The sequence below is a fragment of the Bos indicus genome, chromosome 21 (genome assembly GCF_029378745.1).
Source record: "Bos indicus isolate NIAB-ARS_2022 breed Sahiwal x Tharparkar chromosome 21, NIAB-ARS_B.indTharparkar_mat_pri_1.0, whole genome shotgun sequence".
In the NCBI taxonomy this organism is placed as follows: domain Eukaryota; kingdom Metazoa; phylum Chordata; class Mammalia; order Artiodactyla; family Bovidae; genus Bos; species Bos indicus.
In genome coordinates, this window is record NC_091780.1 from 64,640,303 (window position 1) to 64,661,341 (window position 21,039).

The following is a 21,039-nucleotide window of genomic DNA, read 5'->3' on the forward strand; positions in this document are numbered from 1 at the left end:
AAGCTCCTCCTGGACCCCACAACACCCCACTGCCACATTCTGCCCTCTTATATGACCTCGTCCAGTCTGGGGGACCCAGGGGCGCTCTGGGAGAGGTCCGTGTGCCCCCAAAGCTGCCCTGCCTCAGGAGAAAGGGGTGCCTTGTCTGCTCCTTGCACCCCCCCATCAGGGGATGGGGTGGGCTGGACACTGACATGACCAAAGGAGCCCAGAGGGACTGCAGTGGCCCTTCTGAAGGTCCCAGTGGGGCTGGCCACAGATGGGACAAGCAGAGGGCCACTCAAAGTGAAGAGTGAGAATTGCCCAGTATGCTTTGCTGAGACACTCGCAACACAATCTGGTAAATCAGCAATATTTTAATAAATTGAGAGAAATTCTCAACAAGCTCCCAGGAAAAAAAAGGCGGGATTACCAACTGGAAAAAAAAAAAAGTAGGATTACCAACTGAAAAACAAAAAAAGGTGGGATTACAAACTGAAAAAAAAAATGGTGGGATTACCACCTGGAGGATGTCCATGACTTCCCTGGTGGTCCACTGGCTAAGACTCCAAGCTCCCAATGCAGGTGGCCCAGGATTCAATCCCTGGTCAAAGAACTAGGTCCCGTAGACCTCAACTAAGAGTTCACATGCCACAGCTAAAGATCCCACAGGCTGAAACGAAGACCCCACGTGTCCAACTAAGACCAGCGTGGTCAAATAGACAAATATTAAAAAAAAAAAAAAAAAACAGCATGTCTTAGCTAGCATCCTGAACAGAATTAGAAAGCGAAGATCTGGAAGTGCAGACTCTAGTTAACACACTCAATCGGTGTCGGCTCAGGAACCATAACAAACGGACCAGTACCATTAGAGCCAGCAGGCAGCAAGAGAACGCGGCCCAGCGTTCATGGGTGGCTCTGCTATCTTCTCAGCGACCCTGTAAATCTGCAAACGGTTCTAAACAGCAACATTTCTTTTAAAAAGTGTGTCTAACAACTCTATCCACGTGGCAAGAGCTCATAAAACTCTCCACGCACATAGGAATGAGAACACTGGAAAGACGGACCCGTCAGAGGGAGGGTCTGGGGTCCGATCACTGTGTGGCCTCATCATCGTTGCTATGGTTTCAATAATGCCCATTCGAAGATGTCCCTGTGGGGGGGTGGGGGGTGAGGAAGGGCACGAGGGAGCCCTCTGCACTACAACTGCAACTTCTGGTGAGTCTACAATTATTTCAAAATAAAAAGTTAACAGAGTTTGTCTTCTGTATGTGAGTCTCTTTCTGTTTTATACGTAAGTTCTTTTGAATGGATTTTTTTTTAGATTTCACATATAAGGGATATCTGTTATTTGTCTTTCTCTGTCTGGCTTATTTCACTTAGTATGATCCTAAGTCCACATGCTGCTGCCGGTGGCATTACCTGCAGACTCACATACAAAACAAACTTATGGTTACCAAAGAGGAAGTTGGGGAGGAGGGATAAATTTGGAATTAACAGATATACACTACTACACATAAAATGAACAGCATGGACCTACTGTGCAGCACAGTGAACTGTATTCAACATCTTGCTGCTTTTTTAAGTTAACAAAAGGTGTGCACAAACCTCCCTTTCGAGCCCGCATCTATTTCTTCCTTTAGGAAAGGAACAAAATGCTAATACCTGTTCTCTCCAGAGCACAGGATTATAGGCGATTTTCAAATTTCAAACATTGACTCTCTCAGTACCTTGCAAGTCTCCCCTGACGAGCACACAATAAGCAAAGGATGATTCAGGTGTGAGCAGTACTCTATATCCCTACCAGGATAAGCCGGGGGGTGGTGTCTGCAGCACGAAAGGACCAGGTGAGGCACGCGGCTGGAGGGGTGTCCCCTCCCCAGCTGGACACATTTGTGGGGAATGATGTCCAGAGCTCCTCACCACCACCCCCGCCCAACTCCTCTCAGGGGATCTCAGGATAAATTAGGAAGGCTGAGCTCAGGCTTGCAACAGGGGGCTGTGCATCCCAGATAGGGGGTGGGGAGGACCGAGGGGAGTGGGCAGTGATGCCCTGGGAAGACTCTGTAATGTGGGACATGCTGCAAAAAAGTAAACCCTGAGGGGCTTTGGAGCCAAGAAATACCAGGATAAGTGTTCCAGTGACATGTATGTTTCAAGTCCATCAACTGCCCCACTGCCCGCAGAGGGGAGAAACATCACACTCAAACTGGAGTGTTGCTGACTATCTCCTTAACTCGCCTATTCCCATGGCCAGTGCCCCCAGGGAAAGTGGGAAAATGCACCCATGACTTTCAGGCCACATCACTCTGGTTCACAGAGACCATCTGGGTGCTGAGCCCACAGTGATTATTTTTCCAAATTTTCTATAATAAACAGGCATTGTCATTTATTTATTTATTTCTGGCCATGCCGCGTGGCTTGTGGGATGTTGGTTCCCCAACCAGGGCATCCAGGCCTAACCACTGGACCTCTGGGGAATTCTCAAGGCAGTTATTTCAGAAGAAGAAAATGCATTGATTGTGCACTGCGTCTTGTGCGCAGAGGGGCCATGCAGGGTCCCGGTGCGAGATGCGGGCCCCGGAGCCAGGCCCCATTCTTCCTCTCTCTCCCCCGTATCTGGGCTGCTCAGCCTCTCTGGGTCTCCGCTTCCTCTTCCCGTCCACACAGGAAAGCTGAAGTGCCTGTGCCTTCTGAAGGTTAAACATGTAGATACGCAGACAGCATGGAGCACCCACTACCGTTCCTACCAGGCTGCTCTCGATGTTACCACACACACATCTTGATCCACTTTCAACAGCCCTAAGATGAATAAGACAAGGTCACTCCATCAAACAGAGATGGAAAGGCGAGGCATTCGAGTTTGTGTGACCTGCCTGGGTTCACATGGGTGGACCCATGACCAGAGCTCAGGATCCTCCATCTGGACCCTGTCAGGTGGCACCCAGTGCCCGCCAGGAAACTGAATCGCAGCCCCAGATGAAACCTACCCAGCAAGCTGGCCCTGACCAAGCCCCGCAAGGGTGAGAGGCCAAAGGCCCCTCCTCCCTTGGACCTCAGGTCAGAGGCTGGGCGGTGGTCAAGCTCAGGACACAGGGACAAGGGCCAGGCCAGGCACCCCAGGGCCTCCGTCCTCCTCCCTGCAGCAAGGACTGTCCCACTCTGGGCAGGACTTTCTTTCCCTGTGGCCCCTGCCTGCCTTGGGTGGTGCTCAGACCATGGTAATGATGACCCAAGACGTCACTGCTGGGTCAACATGTCATTGGTAATGATGACCCAACGTGTCACTGGGGCCTCACTGCTGTCGTTCAGCTACTCTGTCGTGTCTGACTCTGCAGCCCCATGGACTGAAGCAAGGCTGTCCTTCACTATCTGCCACAGTTTACTCAAACTCATGTCCGTTGACTGGATGATGCTACTATCCAACCATCTCATCCTCTGTCGTCCCCTTCTCTTCCTGCCTTTAATCTTTCCCAGCAACAGGGTCTTTTCCAATGAGTCAGCTCTTTGCATCAGCTGCCAAAGTACTGGAGCTTCAGCTTCAGCATCAGTCCTTCCAATGGATATTGAGGGTCGATCTCCTTTAGGACAGACAGGTTGGATCTCCCTGCAGTCCAAGGGGCTCTCAAGAGTCTTCTCCGCACCACAGCTGGACCTTTGTCGGCAAAGTGATGTCTGTTTTGTAACGGGGGACCTCCCCTGGGCCTCCTCCGGGGCTCCCAGAGAAAACTGTCCCCCTCCCCACATACACAGGTGCAAACTCAGACATCAAACTCCATCTGTCTCCTGAGCAGGGACCAGCAGCCTGCGGGGAGGGACGCGGGGTCAGCAGCACTGGGGCGCGGGTCCCATCCACCACCGCCACCCCGCACCGCTGGTGACACTCTGCTGGAGACAGCATGGCGCAGAGCGGAGAAGACCACCAACACCCCCACCCTCCCCCCAGGACAGAGGCAGGGACTGGGGCTCAGGGACGGACTGGGGGGAACCTGTGAAATCCTATGGGCCTGAGGTCTGTGTTCCCCGCTCTGTGCCGTGGGGCCGGGCCAGCTCTCCTCCCCATATCCAGGCCCCAATTTGGGCCACAGCAACCCGGGGGACTCCTCCCGAAGGCCCTTCACAATACATGCACACGTGTTTAGGAAGCACACTCTGTAATGAGGCGTCATTTCCAGATGCCAGCTCATCACTCTTTTGCCCACAAGCACCTCCTTGTCTGAGCCTCTCTGGACATGGAGAAGAACGGTGATGTGTCAGAGAGGCACCCCCCTCCCGACCCCTGGGACCCCCGACTGCCTCTTCTCCCACCCCTGCTGCTGCCGATCCAGGACCCCAAGTCACCGCAGGCGGCCCCGGGGCTGGCAAGTCACAGCTAAGCCCTGCGGCCACAGGCATACCTCCAGAGCTCGCGAGGGCCCCTGCCTTTCTGACCCGGGGTCCCGCTTGCTTCTGTGGGGCCAGGCCAGCTCTCCTTTACCCCCAGCAGGGCAGCTGCCCACCGGGACCTTCTTCTTCCCCACAAACTCCCCTCCTGGGCGCACAAGACACTTCATGCCCCTCGGGGTATTAAAAGGATAAACTCTAAGGACAGCGGTCAGGACGTGAGGGCACATTATCCGAGGCAGCCACCTGCTCTGGGGGCGGCCCAGAGTCCAGCGCAGACTCAGCCCGGACACCCCCACCCCCCATCACTGCCCGGGGTCACTCTCCATTCCAGGACCACCCTCTCCCCATCATCCTCTACGAACCAAAAACAGCCTCAGTACCTGATAAGAGTGGTCAGAACTGTCTTACTTAAGACCTCTGAGGGAGGTTGTGGATATTGGTTTTCTAATTTATTAGAAAGAAAAAAAAAACACTGAGGGGGTGTAGGTGGATTTATTCCCACTCTCTGCAGCGTGGCCCTTCCAGACCCCTAACCCAAGGGTCTGCATCACCAGTATTAAAGCAGAGCCGCCCCAGGGGAGGGGTAAGGGATGGCGGGGGAGGGGATGGGAGGGAGGGGGAGTGGGAGCTCACCGCTCCCCTGCCTGAGGGGCTCCCCCCGCCTAACAGGACCAGTCAAGGACAGACACAGGTCCGAGGGCTGGGCGCCGGGAGCACCACGCTGCCCGGGAGGCGGTCACAACAGCGCAGGTGCCCCAGGGCCCTCCCTGCCCGTCCCCACCACCCCAGCCTGCACTGGGCCGACCCTCCTCCCGCAGCCTCATTGCCAGGTGCGGAAATAGGACACTGGAGCAGGTGGTCACTCCCGCCCCAAGGCCCGCACCACAGGCAGCCCTAGAAACGTCTGCCACGCCAGTGACAAAGCCACGCCACCCTCCCCGTCCCTGTGAGGAACACGGTGAGCCCGGTCCCTTTCGTCTGCCCTCGGCCACCCCTTACCTGCAGCCCCGCACACCCCCCCCCCCCGAGGCCTCCAAGACCCCATTCTCCCCTTTGCGAGTGTCCTTCCCACTTCTTCTAGGCACCCATCAGCAGGCCACGGAGGGGCCAGTGGGGACGACGCTGTGAGACAAGGCCTCTCAGCTGGGCACAGGGCTCCCTCGAACCCACAAAGCCTCCCCGGAAGGCTGAAAACCCCAGCCAGCACACAAGCACATTAGCACCTTTCAGAGCCAAAGTCACAGGCTGGGCACTGGCCCATCAGTCCAGACTCAGAGCCACCTTCTCGCCCCCAGGCCTCCCCTGATGCCCTAAGCCTGCCGTTTTCATTAAGGCAAAGGAGGCACTAACGTAAATATTTTCAGCCAGAGAACAGCAGCCCACAGACCGATTCAAAAGTCACCAGAGGCCCGGTCTACAGGAAGAGGGAGGTTGCAACTCAAAAGAAGGAAATTAGGAGACTTTCCCATGTTCATTCTGTTCCCGCTGGTGATGGCTGCTGCGCCCACAGCCTCGGGGAGCTGGCACGTGCACCTCTGGTTTCGGGGGGGCGGGGGGCCAGCTTGGAAAGCTAAGCCTTCGTACGGGGGGTAGGGGGTCGGGGAGGGCAGGCAGCCGACCCTCCCGGGCACTGCTTTCTGACTCTCGGTCAGGGCAGCCCCCAACTGGGCAGGCACTAGGAAAGCAAAGGCCTGAGTTTGGAAACTGAGCCACCGTGGATCCTGGAAGCCCCACAGACAACAATGTCACAGAGAAAAAAAAGCCCCGGTGGCACTAGTCCAGCAGGGGAGAAGGGGCCAGGCTGGGAATGCCCACCAGGGCAACACTGAGGCCCAGAAGGGATCCCGCGTCCAGAACCTGCCCCAGGTTCCTCTGTGGTCTCTGAGCCCCCATGGACCTGGTCCAGCTGCCTGACTTCCCAGCTGGTAAACTGAGGCCCCAGGAAAACGAGGCAGAAGGGAAGAGACACACAGAGAGAAAGTCAGGAAGCAGAGACGTGCCTGGAAACATCTACCGAAGCCTGAATCCTTAACTGCAAGAGAGGACCAGGGGCATCCCAGGGGCTCAGTGGTAGAGAATCCACCTGCCAAGGCAGGAGCCACGGACTCGATCCCCGGGCTGGGAGGACCCCACACGCCGCAGAGCACCTAAGGCCGTGAGCCCCAGCTCCTGAGTCTGTGCTCCAGAGCCCGAGAACTGCAGCTACTGACGTCCATGCACCCCGCAGCCTGTGCTCCGCAACGAGAGGCCCCACAATGGGAAGTCCACGCACCGCAACTAGAGGGCGGCCCCGCTCTCTGCAACCCAAGAACGTCGGTGCAGCAGCGAAGACCAGCACAGCCAAAAATAAATACACAAACAAATAAAATTACTTTTTAAAAAAGAGAGAGGAGCAGAGGTGTGACTTTCTGAAGATGGTGGGGTGGGGGTGAACCAGAACTTGACCTCCAAACCCACTAGACCACAGGCTCAGTCCAAGATGGGCGGTGTCCAGGACGCCCTCTCAGCAAAGGGAGAGGCCATTCGATTTCACTCCCTGCGTCCTGCGTGGAGCCTCTTGGCTAGGCGTGCGTTAAGCTCATTCATTCTTATTTTTCAAAGGCTTCAGGGAGAAGCAACCTAATGTCCATCGATAGGGGAATGGATAAAGGTGTAATACAACATATACTGGGCTTCCCTTATAGCTCAGCTGGTAAAGAATCTGCCTGCAATGCGGCAGACCTGGGTTCGAGCCCTGGGTTGGGAAGATCCCACGAAGAAGGGAAATACTGATATATATACAATGGAATATTAGCCATAAAAAGAAGGAAATAACACCAATGGCAGCAACATGGCAAGAACCAGAGATGATCGTACCAAGAAATAAGCCAAAGAAAATTTTCATATTATATCTCTTATATGTGCAATCTTAAAGACACGAACTCATTTACAAAACAGAAATAGACACACAAACAAATAACAAAGTTATGGTTACCAAAGGCAAAGATGATGAGGATAAATTAGGAGCTTGGAATTAAAATATATACACTATTACATATAAAATATATTACCAACAAAGACCTACTATATAGCACAGGTAACTGCACTCAGTATCTTGCAATAACCTACAATGGAAGAAAATATAAAAAAAGAATATATATTTATATACATATGTACAACTGAATCAGTTTGCTATATACCTGAAACTAAAACCACATTACAAATCAACTATATGTCAATAAAAACTTTAAAAAAGAAACTAAACAAAAATTATCTTCCCTGGTGGCTCAGACGGTAAAGCGTCTGCCTGCAATGCGGGAGACCCAGGTTTGATTCCTGGGTCGGGAAGATCCCCTGGAGAAGGAAATGGCAATCCACTCCAGCACTCTTGCCTTGAAAATCCCATGGACGAGGAGCCTCATAGGCTACAGTCCATGGGGTCACAAAGAGTCGGACACAACTGAGCGACTTCACTTTCACTTTCATGTATATATATACATTTTTTTTTTAATTGTTTTAAAACCTTCAGGGAGGGATTTCACTGTCCCTCCCAACGTGGTTCTGGGTCTTTCCTGGGCCACAGACCCCACCTCTTAGAAATAGCACAAGAGCAGTCATGTTGGGGACCCAAGTTTCCCCAAAGCCTGTCATGCCCGGGTTAAGGAGACCACTGCATGCGTGTCCACCGAAGGTCAGCACAGGGCGGGGCACAGCTGACCCTGAAGCAACAGGGCCTGCCGAGGGCCCAGAGGAGGCTGAGGGGGCCTGGCTGTCTCCCTCCTATCACGACCCCCAAATTAAAGCCCCAGGCCAGAAAGCTCCAGGGACCCCACCTGCGGCACCGTTTTGGAGAGCAGGAGGGCAGGCTGGCCTCCCCACACCACCCCCACCCCACCCCCGCCCACCGGCCCGCCGGCCACTCTCCTGCCCAGTTTGAGAGTTTGAATTGCACCAGAAACAAGGGGTCTTTTCATCCCGCACTGCCCACAAGGACCCAGCCACACACACTGGGGAGCGGATCATGTTGCCCACAGCCAGGCCGGCGCTCACGGGAACCAGGTCTCAACTTGGGGGGACGATAGGGATTAAGGACTCTTCAGGGAGAGGCGTGAGATGAAATTTAACTGTACTGGGGACCACCCTCCAAGGTCAGGGATCACCTCGAGGGTGAGGACCACCCTCCAGGGCCGGGACCTCGGAGGGAGGGCAGGAAGCATCCACCGGACCTCCTGACCACACTCGAGAGTGGCCCCCGGTCAGCAGGAGGGGTTCCCACGACTGGGGGACTGCAGGCTGGCATGGGGCAGAGCTCCCAGGAAACCCACGGCCGCAGATCAGGGAGAGGGGCAGCAGCGGCAGGAGAAGGGGTCAGTGGACCCCCAGGGAGCTGACGCCAAGGATCCCGCCCACCAAGGCTCCAAGGGCTCCACCGCGATCAGCTGCATTTCCAGAGGAAGATGACTTAGGAAGGGGCTCTCCTGGGACCCTTCTGGCCCCCCAAGGTGGGGAAGGCCGGAATATTAGCTCGTCTTCCAGAGGCCAAGCTAGTGCCCCAGCAGGCCCTCAAGGCGGGAGGGGGAGGGGGAATGGGGGGCACCATCCAGCTGTGATCTCATCGGTCCCTCTGCCCTCCCCCCCAAAACCCAACAGTGGGCTCATAGAGGGGCAACAATCAGCGAGGCCGAGCCCAGGGCTGGACCCCAGGTGTGGTGCATAATGGCTTCATCTGCCAGGGAGACCAGCTGGCATAACGACCCACGGCTGGACTCTGGCAGCTCATTTAACCCTGAAACAGTGTGCCTGCCCACTGCCCATCACAGCCACAGAGGGCGGCAGGGGGACCCTGCTGGGGGCTGGCAACTGGCCAGGATGCTGCTGGCATGGACGGCGGGGAGGAGACGGAGCGGAGGCCCTGGGTCCCCTCCCCTGCACCCCTCCCCTCACCTCAGCCCACCGTTTCAAAAGCTGTTTCTCTGTTTTCTGATCCTGCAGGCCTCCTGGTCTCATTTTGAGGCTGGGAGCAGGGGCTGGGCTCTGAGGGGGTGACCTCCGCAGCCTCCGGAAGCCCTGCCTGTGGCCTCTTTGGTTTGGGCTTCCTACACAGATCTGTGGACCCACACACAAGGCTACCAGCAGGAGATCCACGGCTGCAGGGCACCCGGCAAGAGGCTCCTGCGGACACCAGGGGACGAGAGGATGCGGACTGCTGCTCGCTCACCCGGTGACCAGCCACCCCGAAGGGCAGACCTAGGCCTCGAGGGAAGAGCGGGATTCCCGTGGGGGCAGGAGGCAGGAGAGGGGGTTCCTGCCAACAGAAGCCCTCAGGGCCTGCTGTGCACCTGCAAGGCAGGCGGACCTTGGGGAGGTGCGTGGAGCCTGGCAGGGAGGGGCAGAGTCCCTGACACCTGCTTCCTTCTGTGCACAAGACCAAGCGCAAGGCCCAGCCAGGCGTTGTCCAGACCGGCACTGCCCACAGAACTCTCTGGAACAACAGAGAGCTTCCTTTCCTGCATTGACAACAAGCTGCAAAGTGCTTGCAAGAGGCCTGAGTGCAGCTCAGAAACCAAACCGCTCTTGTTACTTAATCTGAATTAACTCGGATTGAAACAGCCTCCAGTGGCTAGTGGGCAGCTCAGGACCAGAGCCAGGAAACCCTGGGGAAGGGTCGCCACCCATCAGGTGGAGGGCACAGGGGTGTCGGTGGGGCACAGGGGTGTCGGTGAGACACAGGGGCCCCAACTCAGAGGGCACCATCAGCGGGATGCTGACCAGGACACTCGACAGCTGGACATCCAGGCCAGGAGAGAGAAGTAGAGAAAGACCAGGGGCTCATTCCTGGAGGGAGGCTGACTGGCAAAGGCAGGAGGCAGCTGGACACCCAAACGCTGCAGCCAGGGAGGTCGGGGTTGAGCGGCCCACAGCCTTGTTCTAGCAGATGAGCCCATGGTGGGCATCGAACACCACCGGGAGGTCAGGATGAGGAGAAGCCAATGGGCCAAGCCGGAGCTGCCTGTCCTGGGGCCCAGGGCTGCCAGGGGCCAAGAAGGGATGGGTGGGAAGGTGGGCTGGGCCTCGATGCTCCCGGGAGAAGTGAGCAGTGGAAGATGGGAGCAGGGCAGGGATCAGAAGGGGGAAGATCTTGTTTATTGTTTTGGACCAGGAAACATGAGCCTGTTTGCAGGGGAAAGGAGCCAGGAGAGACCCAGAAACAAGAGAGGGGGACAGTGGTGGAGGGAGGTCCCACAGGAGGGGCTGGGAACCCGGCCCTCCTCCCACCAAAGCTAGAAGCTGCAGAGAGGGCGAGAAACCTGTGGTTTGATTTTCTGTCCCGTATAGAAGTGGGGTGTGTGCGTGCATTCCCCCAAAATACAGAAAACACAGAGGAAAAGGCGAAAGGGCAGGGCGGGAGCTCCCATTGTCCACCCCCGGAGCTCCAGGAGATGTGAATCAAGCCTTCTGGGAGCCCCTGGCACAGGCAGCGTGGCCGGAACCCGCCACAAAGGGCCACTCCCAGAGCGGGCTCATTAGGACAGGAGCCGGTGCGCTTGGGGCGGGGCGGGCCCATTCAGGGGCGCCGCACAATCGGGCCCTTGTGGGGGGCGGTGGTGGGGTGGGGGCGGCTCCCGGAGCCTCTGATTCCAAGACAAGAGCGCGCCTGCTTCTTGCCTTACAGCCCAGAGTCGACAGAAAGACAGATCAGGGAAGACAAAGAGATGCTTCCCTGACAGTGCATGGGCTATTTCTGGAAATGGGTCGGCTCTCCTGCCGTCTGGGTGCTGTCAGCCCTGCCCACCTCTGTCCCCTTGACCGCAGCCCTAAGCAGGCCCCCAGCCCCTCTGGGGCGGCCCAGCCTCCACCCGACCACCACCCACCGCCCGCTCCACGGGGGTGACAAAGGCAGTCAGTGCCTCTCAGCCTGATGCCTGGCAGTCTGCTCTGGCTCCCGGGGGGCGGCAGGGGGCAGGGGGGTTGGGGGGACCACCAGGCCAAGCCGTGACCAGGGCTGGGGTGGGTGCTCAGCAAACGCCAGGCCAGCTTCAGATCCAGCTTTCCACTGTCCTCCAGGCAGACCATAGCCAGCTCCCTGGGCATCCAGGCGGCAAATGCGGGCAAGCGACCATCCAAACGGGCCTGTCTCATGCTCACGGCTAACGTGAGCCGACACCAGCCTCCAAGCCCGCAGGCTGGGCTCTGTGATGCCCCAGTGTGGGGAGGTGTCCTTGCCGCCAGCTGACCTGCAGACAGGCCACCTCCAGTTCAGGCGGCCTGTGGACACCACAGCTTGTCTCCCAGAGCTTCCCACCGGGGAGGAGCCCCCAGGGAGTGTCTCCAACACCCCCGACCCATTGGGCCCATCTCCGAGAACTGGTCCAGGCACTGACATTTCTTCAAGTCCCCAAAGGTGACGTCTAATATGCAGCCAAGGTTGAGAACCACTGATAAAAGCAAAGATGTACTTCTAAGGAGCTGTTAAAAGGCAACAGTCGGGGGGCAGGGAAGGGGTGGGCAGTGGGAAGCACAAGTCACCACCCTGGGGGTTAGGGAGGTGATATGGTTTTTTTTTTTAAGTAGTTCAAGGCCATTTGACGCCAAATGGCACAAATGGAAAAAAAAAAAAGAAAGAAAGAAAGGCAGGTGGCCAAAGCGGATGGACCACCATTGGGTTTAAAACCAGAGGGAGAACTCATCCAACGCCTCTGGGTTGCTCATTTCTCATCCCACCATTTACTGCGCACTTACCACATGCCAGGACGACTGGACCCTGCCCTGGGGAAGGTTATGGGCTTGGGGACAGACAGGACAGCAAATGACGTACGTCCAGAACAGCCAGTCTTGTCCCGGACAACCCACACCAGGGGACCAGAGCCCAGCGCTCTCCTCTAGCAGCACCCAGGCCTGCAGAAGGCGATCAGATGGCAGGGGCAGGTAATTCCACCGGGGCCCTTACCATGGCTCCTCACGAGGACAGGCTGGCCAGCCACTGGCTTTGGCCTCAGTGCTGGACAGAGAGGTGCCCACCTGTCATCACGGCAGCCACAGCCCTGCCACCACCCAGACCTGCCCCTGCAAGAGACCTAACCACAAAGGTGACGGCCAGAGGCAGGACAGGCAGGGCAGGTGGCCCGTTCCTTGTGGTTCTGCCAGTTCTAGGAATGCTGAGTCAAGGGGCCAGAGGATGTGAGGGTCTCTGGCACCCTGGGCATGGCCCACCCAAGCTTCCCATTTTACAGAGGGGCAAAACGAGGGCCCAGAGAGAAGACGGGGCTTGCGTGAGGTCAGTTCACGAGGGGGCTGTGGCCGTTGGCTCTGCGTTGTTCGATCCACACAAAGAGCCCTGACCTGGGGGGTGGGAGGGGGCACACCCATGCCCCTGAAGCCGCCCCAGACGTGGGGACTGTATCAGCAGTGGGGCCCCCGTGTGTGTGTTCAGCGGGGTGCAAGGGGAAGGGAGCAGACGGACTATGGAAAGTGGCAGTCTCTGAGTGCGCCCGGGACAGCTGACTGCAGAAAAACTCTCCGAGAGAAGGTCACAGCTGGAACCGCTCACAGCTGGAAGAGCCCAGCCCAGGGACTGCAGCGGGGGACGCGGTGAGAGCAGTGCCACAGAGCCACCTGCCCCAGCACGCGCAGTCAGCGCCGCCCCGCCGAGCCAGATGTGCCAGTGCTCCAGCTGTTCCTCCCTCCACACCTGGCCTCTCCCCTCCTCTCCTCTGCTTGCATGGACCTGCTCCGTCTCAGCTCCCAGCCCCAGCCACCCCCCTCCACTCAGCTCCAGGCACCCCCGAAGAGGCTGAGAGCCAAACCAGGGCACTTGCGAGAGCAGCGAAGGGAGCATGATAAAGTCACACAGCGGTGGCCGGGGTACAGGCTGCAGCTTCACGTGGACGCCCCCCTCCCCACCCCCAAGTGACCTGATGTGACTTGCCTCTCTGCTCTGAGCCCCTTCCTCAGCAGAAACGGGGACCCCTACCACCCCACCCCACCCCTGCCCCGGTGGGTCTCGGCACCGGTGTGGCCAAGCCTGGGGCGGGTCCCCTTCCCTTCCCAGTCTCCTCTGAGAGCCTTTAGGGCTCCGAGCAGTTTGCTCCCAAGTTTCCGGCTTTCCCAGGCATGGCATTTCCTCCTGTCTAAGATACCATCAGTCACAGATGCCCGATTTTCCAGAGCGAGGGAGGGGAAGACCCTGCAGTAAACACACACGCTGATTCTAAGACGCAACCCCGCATTGCAACAGAGGAGGGGAAAGCCCACGTTCGAATTCAGGAAATAACAAATGACCAGGGCCTCTGGCCAATGGGGAAGCAGGAAGGAGGAAAGGGAAACAGACCCTCACCTACTCCCCAGGGCCCCTGGCCTCTGCTCTGGTTAAACGACACTCCACATGTCTGCTTAAACACCATACACAGGGTGATCCCAAGAACATTTACCAACGAATCAATACAACTCCTAATCTTTCTGCCCTGCTCCCTGGACAGTGGAGACCAACAGTGAGTTGCTCAAGAAGAGGCAGGCATCCATCACCAGGGAACTGACCCAGCTCCAGACCTGCCCTCCACCCTCCTGCCCCTGCCTGCCTGCCTGCGGCAGCAGAGAACAGCAAGAAGGGACAGATGACAGTGACCAGCTTCAGTGCCTGGAAGCTGAGGGTGTGGGGGCCCATTCCTGCCTGTTCACGATCAAAAGAGCATCAGGTCTGTTTCGCAGACCAACTTGTTCCTCTATCGCCAGGCTTCAGGGAAGCCAGTGGGGTCCTGTCATTACCTCGCTCCAAGGAGATAAGTGCTGCCTTCTTCCCAGCTCTGAAATCCCAGGGCACTCCCTGCAGGGACCCCCCCTCCCCACCGCTCCCCGCAACCCGCTCCCCGGCACCCAGGTTGTAGGTGTGGGCAGAGCCACCATCGGTGTAAGTATTCCATGGACAGGCACAGTGAGGCTGCAGAGAGAGAGGGTGTGTCGCCCACAGGTGCCGCTCTGCCTGAGCACCCCAATAGCTCAGGGTGGAGCCCCTGACCCCAGACATCAGGAGTCACAGGGAGGCAGGCGGGGCTTTGGGGCAGACACGCCTAGTCTGAGGACCTGCAGAGAAGGTTCTTTCCTGTGACCCTGGAGGCCCCCAACCCAGCCCACACCACAACAGACTCCAGATGGACACTCCCAAGCTGCCACTCCCCAAGCCCAGCTACATGAATCACCGCGCGTGGCACTCTCAGACTGAGTAACTGCTCAAACGTCTGCTCTTGTTTTCCTTCCTGCTCGAAGGGCGAATTCTCTCAACAACCTGCCCCACCCACCCGCCTCCAGACTATTCTCTGCTCTGTTCTAGACTCGCACAACCAGCTACCCAGCTGTCTGAGCGCTTCCCTGCAGGGGGTTCGGGAATGCCCTGGGTTTGCATGCCTCTCCTGATGGGGAGCTCCCCACCTCCAGAGGCAACCAGGTCCACCTGGACCACGCTTATTTGCGGGAGCTGAAGTCCAAATTGCTGGAACTTTGGGGGTCTGCACACAGCACTAACGCCCCTGGGCTGACGGCCCATCTAGTGGCCGTTCACCAACTCCAAAGCCCTTCATCTCCTGGCTCAACACACTGGCTCTTGCTGTTCCCAAGAGGCTTCCAGCCCCCTGCCTGCCTGCAGGTTGGGAAAACATCTTGCAGGTCCTGGGCTCTCGGCACCCCTGGTCCAGATCCACCTGCAGACCTGCTTCTGAGGCTGGAATGCCACCCTCTTCCATTCAACCGGACAAGGACTCCTGTGGCTGTGACAGGGGGCAGGCACAAGGACCCCTTTACAAGCATGTGATGGGGATCCCGCAGCCCCACCCTGAGGAGGCAAGTCTGCAGGAGTCCAGGTGACAGTGGGAAGTCCCTGAGCCCATCCTTTGAGGCTCAGTTCTCGGGACACGGATGAGGAAATCGAGGCTTCCATGTGCAGTAAGCTGCCTCCTCTTACACGCTGCTCACCTTAGACACAACCCTACGCTCCTCCTTCCTCAACCAGAAGGCAGGTCACAGCTTCCCACTTTGCAGATGAGAAAACAGAGGTCCCAGAACTCGAGCAGGGTCCAGGCCCCCAATGCTTTGTGCCAATGAGGAGGACAAGCAGAGCATAGGAAATCCCCCACGGGTACAAAACACAGACCATGAGCAGTGGAGGGTTTAATCACGCCACTCCAGGATCAACATAAAACCAAGTCTGTGTCCTAGGAACTCAGAGGCCAGGCCCTGAGTGAGGGGCCTGGTGGGGCTGTGACAGCAGAGGGAAGCTGTCTGGCAGGGAAGCCAGGGAATGAAAACAGAAGTAAGGAGCAACCCGGTGCACGGAAGCTGGCACTTTCCCATCCACAGATCTCTGGGGCCGGGAACTTCAGGCAAGGAAAACAGGACAGCAAGACTGAGGCTCTGGGTCTGGCCTGAGAAGGGGAGCCACACCTTAGCTACACGGGCCCCAGCCTGCCTGGGTCCATCTACAGGTCACAGGGGCCCTGCCAGGATTAAGCTCCGAGGAGACTTCCACTACTGGTGGGGCCTCCCAAAGAGGTGGGGGTGGTCCTCAGCCTGTCCTGGCTCAGGGGGGCGGCAGGCTGGACTGATCCAGCCACTCCTCTCTGCCCCAGCCAGGCCACAGGACTGGGAGCTAGTCACCACACCTCTCCAGACCTCAGTTTCTCCATCTGCGATGTGGGACCACTTGGGAGCTCTGAACACAATGGAGTTGGGACTGGGATGCTCTGTGGTAGGTATTAAACTGTGAGGCACAGGGCACCTGCCCCGGGTTACCAGCCAGCGAGCTCCTGGCCCTGGGGGCACAGTACCCCAAAGCCAGGGATGGCTGGTGGGGTCAGGATGGGGAGGGAGGGGGAAAGGCTTATTCAACCCCGCCTCCTTGTCTTCACTGACCTCTGCCCCTAGGCCTGGCTGGGTTTAGGAAAAGCTGCACATTAGCCGGGGCTGCTGAGCTGGGATCCCCTCATAAAAGACCTATTCAAGGTCAGAGGCTCCGTCTTTTTTTAAAGACCCAGACCACCCTCACTCTATCCTCCCTTTAAACCAACAACAAAAAAAAAACATACAAGCAGGAGAACAAACACATCTTATTTTGAGAAGCTCAAACTCTTCATGCAAACTTTTAAAGGTATAAACGGGGCCTGTACAAAGGGCTGGAGGCCCTCGTTCTGGGGTTAGCGGAAGGGGGAGTGGGCCATGTGATGTTATGGGAGGGCTGGGATGGAGGTGAATGGGCACACGGTGGGCGGCGGGAGGAAGAAAGAAGGTGGGACACGCGGGACAGGGAGGGGAATGGGAGAACTGTTAAAAATAACTTTTGTTTGAAAACTGCATTAGTTCAAAATGCAAACCTGACTTTCTGATGTTTGGGGTTTGCCTGTCCCAGTCTGCCCCCACCTCCCCACCACTAAATTAGAGCAAAGAGCATCCCAGTCCAGACTTTAATCAGCTCAGCCCAGACCTCTGTCAAAAAAGAAAAAGAAAAAAAAAGACTAAGGGCTATTTGAATTCCTATTCACAGGCCGGTCAGGCACAGGCCCAGCCTGGGAGGACCTGGAATACAGATGGGCCGCCACCCACCACAGCCTCTTAGGGCCCCGAGGGCGCCCAGCAGGGCTGCAGGTACCCTGCAGCTTCGGGACAGGACTACAGGGCCACTGAGCCCCAGGAGGTGCAACCAGACACCAGCTTGGGAGAGCTGTCTGTCTAAACAGCAAACAGAGTTTCAAAGAGAAGGGCCGATGTCTATTTGGCAAACCCCCAACAGGTCCCTCTCTTTCTCATGAGGATCCTTGGGAGAAACATGCATGACAAGGTCCTGACAACAGTTGAGGCCCACTGCCTGCAGGGATAGAGGAGGACCCCCTCTACAGAAGAGGAGCAGAGAGAGGCTTGCGAAAGTGAAGTCCCTGGCTGGAGGGAAGCGGGAAGAGATTCAAACAGGAGATTGTCTGAGCCCTCCGGGCACGGAGGTTATCAACCATCTGCTCAGGGGTCACTGATAAGGAAGTGACATTTGCTGGGACAGGAGAAGCAGGGCAAACGTGAGCCGGAATTGAGAACGGGGAGTCAGCAGTGTCTGCTGATGAATATTATCAGCCAAAATGACCACAGGCCAGAGATGAGAGCCAACCCCGGGGCCTGAGCAGTACAGGACCCCCGCAGCACCACCCAGGCAACTGACAACTGACACTGCAATCTCAGTTGCCTTCCCAGGAATTGCTCAGAACATCTCTGAGCCTCTACTTGCTTGACTGTAAAATGGGGATAATACTGCCTCGCAGGGTTCCTGTGAGGATAGGTTGAGAGGGCAAACGATCTGAGGCACCAGTCTGTTATCTGATTCCACTTTCATCACCACCCAGACTGGGGCCTGTTATCTGCCTCATCTCCAGCTTGCTCTCCACCCAAAACTACAGGTCCAAGGGCAGAAGAGTGGCTTTGAAGAGAAGGGACTTTCCTTGTTTCCAGACATCCCACTCATACTGTTGGGAGAACATGTCAAGGCTACGCTCAACTTTGAGACAAAACTAAATTGACAACAATCCCACTGATGAGTGAAATTTGTGATCATAACGCTGAGTGCTTATTTCACCCCGACCCAAAGCTGTGTCACCACAGAATCTGTGGCAGTCCTGCTCCCTGTGTGCACGGGTCTTGGGGGAGCGTGGGTTCTACAGGAAAACCTACAGCTCGAACCCACCCTGCCCCTCAGTGGGCTGGGAAACCTCAGTTGGGATCCAGTCCTCCACAGCTGCTCTGCTGACAGCAGCAGCTAACAAAGACAGGGTCCACATCTCCTTGTCCAAAATATGCCAGAACTTCTCTGCCAATATGCCCTGACACTTTAGTGCCCTGCAGAGAAACACCCTTGCCAAGTGTCACTGATGACGCAGCTGAAAACCAGAAACATTTCTCTTCCTAGCCACAGACTGCCGCAGTCTTCACTTCCTACTGCACTTGGGGAAACCGAGGCCCAGAAATCTGACCCTCCCAAGCCCCACCCCTCCACCCCAGCCCCAGAAAACAAGACCAGAGAGGCTGAGACTGTGACTCCTCATTCCCCAAATGGTGCAAACCACCTAACTCTGAGCTACTCCCACTGGCCTTAAGGAGCTTGCTGGTGGGAGGTGGGGTGGATACAGAGTCACTGGAGAGAAACCCAAGTTGTAGCCTTAGATTGCTAATCAGTAACAAAATATGCCTCTACACCTAGCCCTGCCCCAACTCACAGGCTAGGAAGGTAAATAAAAACTGCCAAGGGCTAGTGCCCCACCTCCCCAGGGGTCCAGTTCCCACCCTACCCCCAACCCCAAGGCACCTGCAGAGCCCACTTGGCCACCAAAGCAAAGAGAGCGTGTCCCGTCCCCACCCGGCTCCCAGGCTGTCACTCAGGGGAAGAACAGTCATTTAAGGCCTAGATACATTTTCTCTGAACTAGGAAAGCCTTCAAAGAGAACCAGAAAGGGCTGTTTAATCTCCACCTTCAGGCAAATAGTTCAGGCAGCAGGAACAGCCACCAGAAGCAGGAGCCAAGCCACCAAAAATGTGGAAAGACAGGGAGGAGGGAGAGGAGCGAGGCAGGAGGGACAGCCACCGATCAGAGGGTTGGGGATGGGGAGGGTGACCAGCTGCCCCACTCCTACAGAGTGCTTGGGGCCCAGCAGTCACATGGGCTGGAATACAGTAGCTGGGCTTTCCCGAGGCCAAAGGTCCTCCCACCCACACCCCAGCCGCTGCTGCCAACATCGGCACTTCCAGGAAAGTAAGCAGCAGTTTACAGACCCCTTCAGAGGCTTTTATCTCTGCCTCAAATCCGGGAGGTAGGGCTTACCAGCTCCATTCTACAGATAAGGAAACTGAGGCCCGAGGAGACACAACGCCAGGATCCAGTCCAAGCCTATATTCTTCTGGGAAATCTTAAGAGCCTCAGTTGAGAAAGGTCCCCGCTCCCAGGGAGAGTCAGGGGAGCGCTGAGAAAGGCAGGAGTAATAGCAAACCAGGAAGGTTCTCCGACCTCAGCACTCTGGGCCCAGCGGCCTGTGACCCTTCCCTGGGACAGACAGCACGGAGAAACCCAGGTGGAATGCCAGCTCCGCCCCGGCACACAGGTGATCATTGCTTGAGGGCTGCCTGTTGTTCCAAGAAGAGGGAAAATTTCACTTTCACTCCCCCCCCCCCGCCCCCCGCCTCCTCATTAAAAACTTCCCGGTCCCGGGCCAGGGTTTCCAGGCAGAGCTGCGGCACCTCCAGCCAGCCCTACGGTCCCAGATTGGAGAAACTTTTGAGGAGTCTGGGGGTCCCGGACAGGCTGCGGATTCAGCGTGGCAGGGACACGCCTCCATCGCTTAACCGGAAAACTCAGCACCAAAAAAAAAAGCCCCACCGCGGGCGGGATGGCGATCTCTCCGACGCCGGCCGGAGGAGGGGTCCGGAGTGGCGGCCGCCCGCGAGGGAAAGGGCTCTGCTCCCGAGACGCGCCCTGCCCGGCGGGCGCCGTCCTTACCGTGCAGGCCGTTGGGGATGCTTCGGTGGTGAGGCGGCGGCGCCGAAAGGTCATCCAGGGACCGGCGCGTGGCGACGGCCTTGCCGTCCGGGACCTTGGGCGGCCCGGGAGGCAGCAGCGGCGGCGGGACGTGGTGGTGATGGTCGGGGCTGCCGCCGCTACCCGCGCTCGACGTGCTGCTGCCGTCGCCCACGTCCCGGGTACCCGCGCCCGCCGCGCCGCCGGGCAGGGGCCCGCTCAAGCTGGCCTGGCTGTCGATGGAACTGCGGGAGCCGGCGCCGCCGCCGCCGCCGCCGCCGCCGCCCGCGCCGCCCGCGCCCCCCACCAGCGCCGCGCGCTCCTCGTCCAGCAGCAGCACCAGTTCTTTGAGCTCCAGGTTCTCGCGCAGCAGGGCCTCCTGGCGCGCCTCGAGCTCGCGCAGCTTCTGCTGCGAGCGGGCCACCTCGTGCCACACGGCGCCGGCCGCGTGGCGCCCGAAGCGCTGCCACTCGCGCGCCAGCTTGCGCCCCTTCTGCCGGTCGTCGTCGAGGAAGCAGCACAGCTCGCGCAGCTCCTGGTTGTCGTCCTGCAGCCGCTGGTTCACGTCCTTGAGGCCGCGGATCTCCAACAAGTGCTGCTGCAGCCTCCGGTTCACGTCGCGCATCAGGCCGCCGTGCTCCAGCATGAGGCCCACCTTCTCGCCCTCCGCGCGCCGCAGTCTCCGCGCCAGCTCCTCCTTGCTCCAGCGCAGCAGCTCCTCGTCCGGCACCTGGCTCAGCTCCTCCGACGCCGCCGCCGCCGCTGCCGCTGCCGCCGGGGGCTTCGCCATGGCGGGGCCGTCACCGCGGCATCGCCCGCGCCCTCGCCCGGCCGGCGCTCCCCGTGCCGGGGCTGCGCTGGGCCGGTCCGCGCGCGGGCGGCGGAGTGGGGTGGGGGTGGTGGTGGCGGCCGGGGGGAGCGTGCGGCCCGCCCCGCGCTGCCTCGCGCGCCCTCACGCAGTGCCTGCCCGCCGCCCGGGCCGCCCCGGGGAATCGGTGCGTCTCGAGACACGGCGAGCTGGGAGCGCTGCTGCGTCGGCGGCCGAGGTGCCGGGATCTCTCCCGGCTCCGGCTAAGCAGGCGGAGGCCCGCCCCCGGCCCAGCTCCGGAGCCCCAGCCGCCCCGCCTACTCCGGGCGGGCAAGGGGCGGGGCGCACGAGGCCCGGG

The 21,039-nt window shown here is 58.2% G+C and overlaps 1 protein-coding gene across 2 annotated transcripts in view; it reads right to left on the reverse strand.

Moving 5' to 3' along the window:
• Positions 1-21,025, reverse strand: part of CCDC85C (coiled-coil domain containing 85C) — a 78,231-nt gene extending 57,206 nt beyond the window's left edge. Inside the window, exon 1 of one of the 2 annotated variants that reach the window (XM_070775688.1) lies at positions 19,856-21,025. In XM_070775688.1, the coding sequence (XP_070631789.1) occupies positions 19,856-20,663 (808 nt within the window). In that variant the 5' untranslated portion in view covers positions 20,664-21,025. The remainder of the gene's footprint in view (positions 1-19,855) is intronic. The other variant, XM_070775689.1, reaches the window with a different exon arrangement.
• Positions 21,026-21,039: the final 14 nt, after the last annotated feature.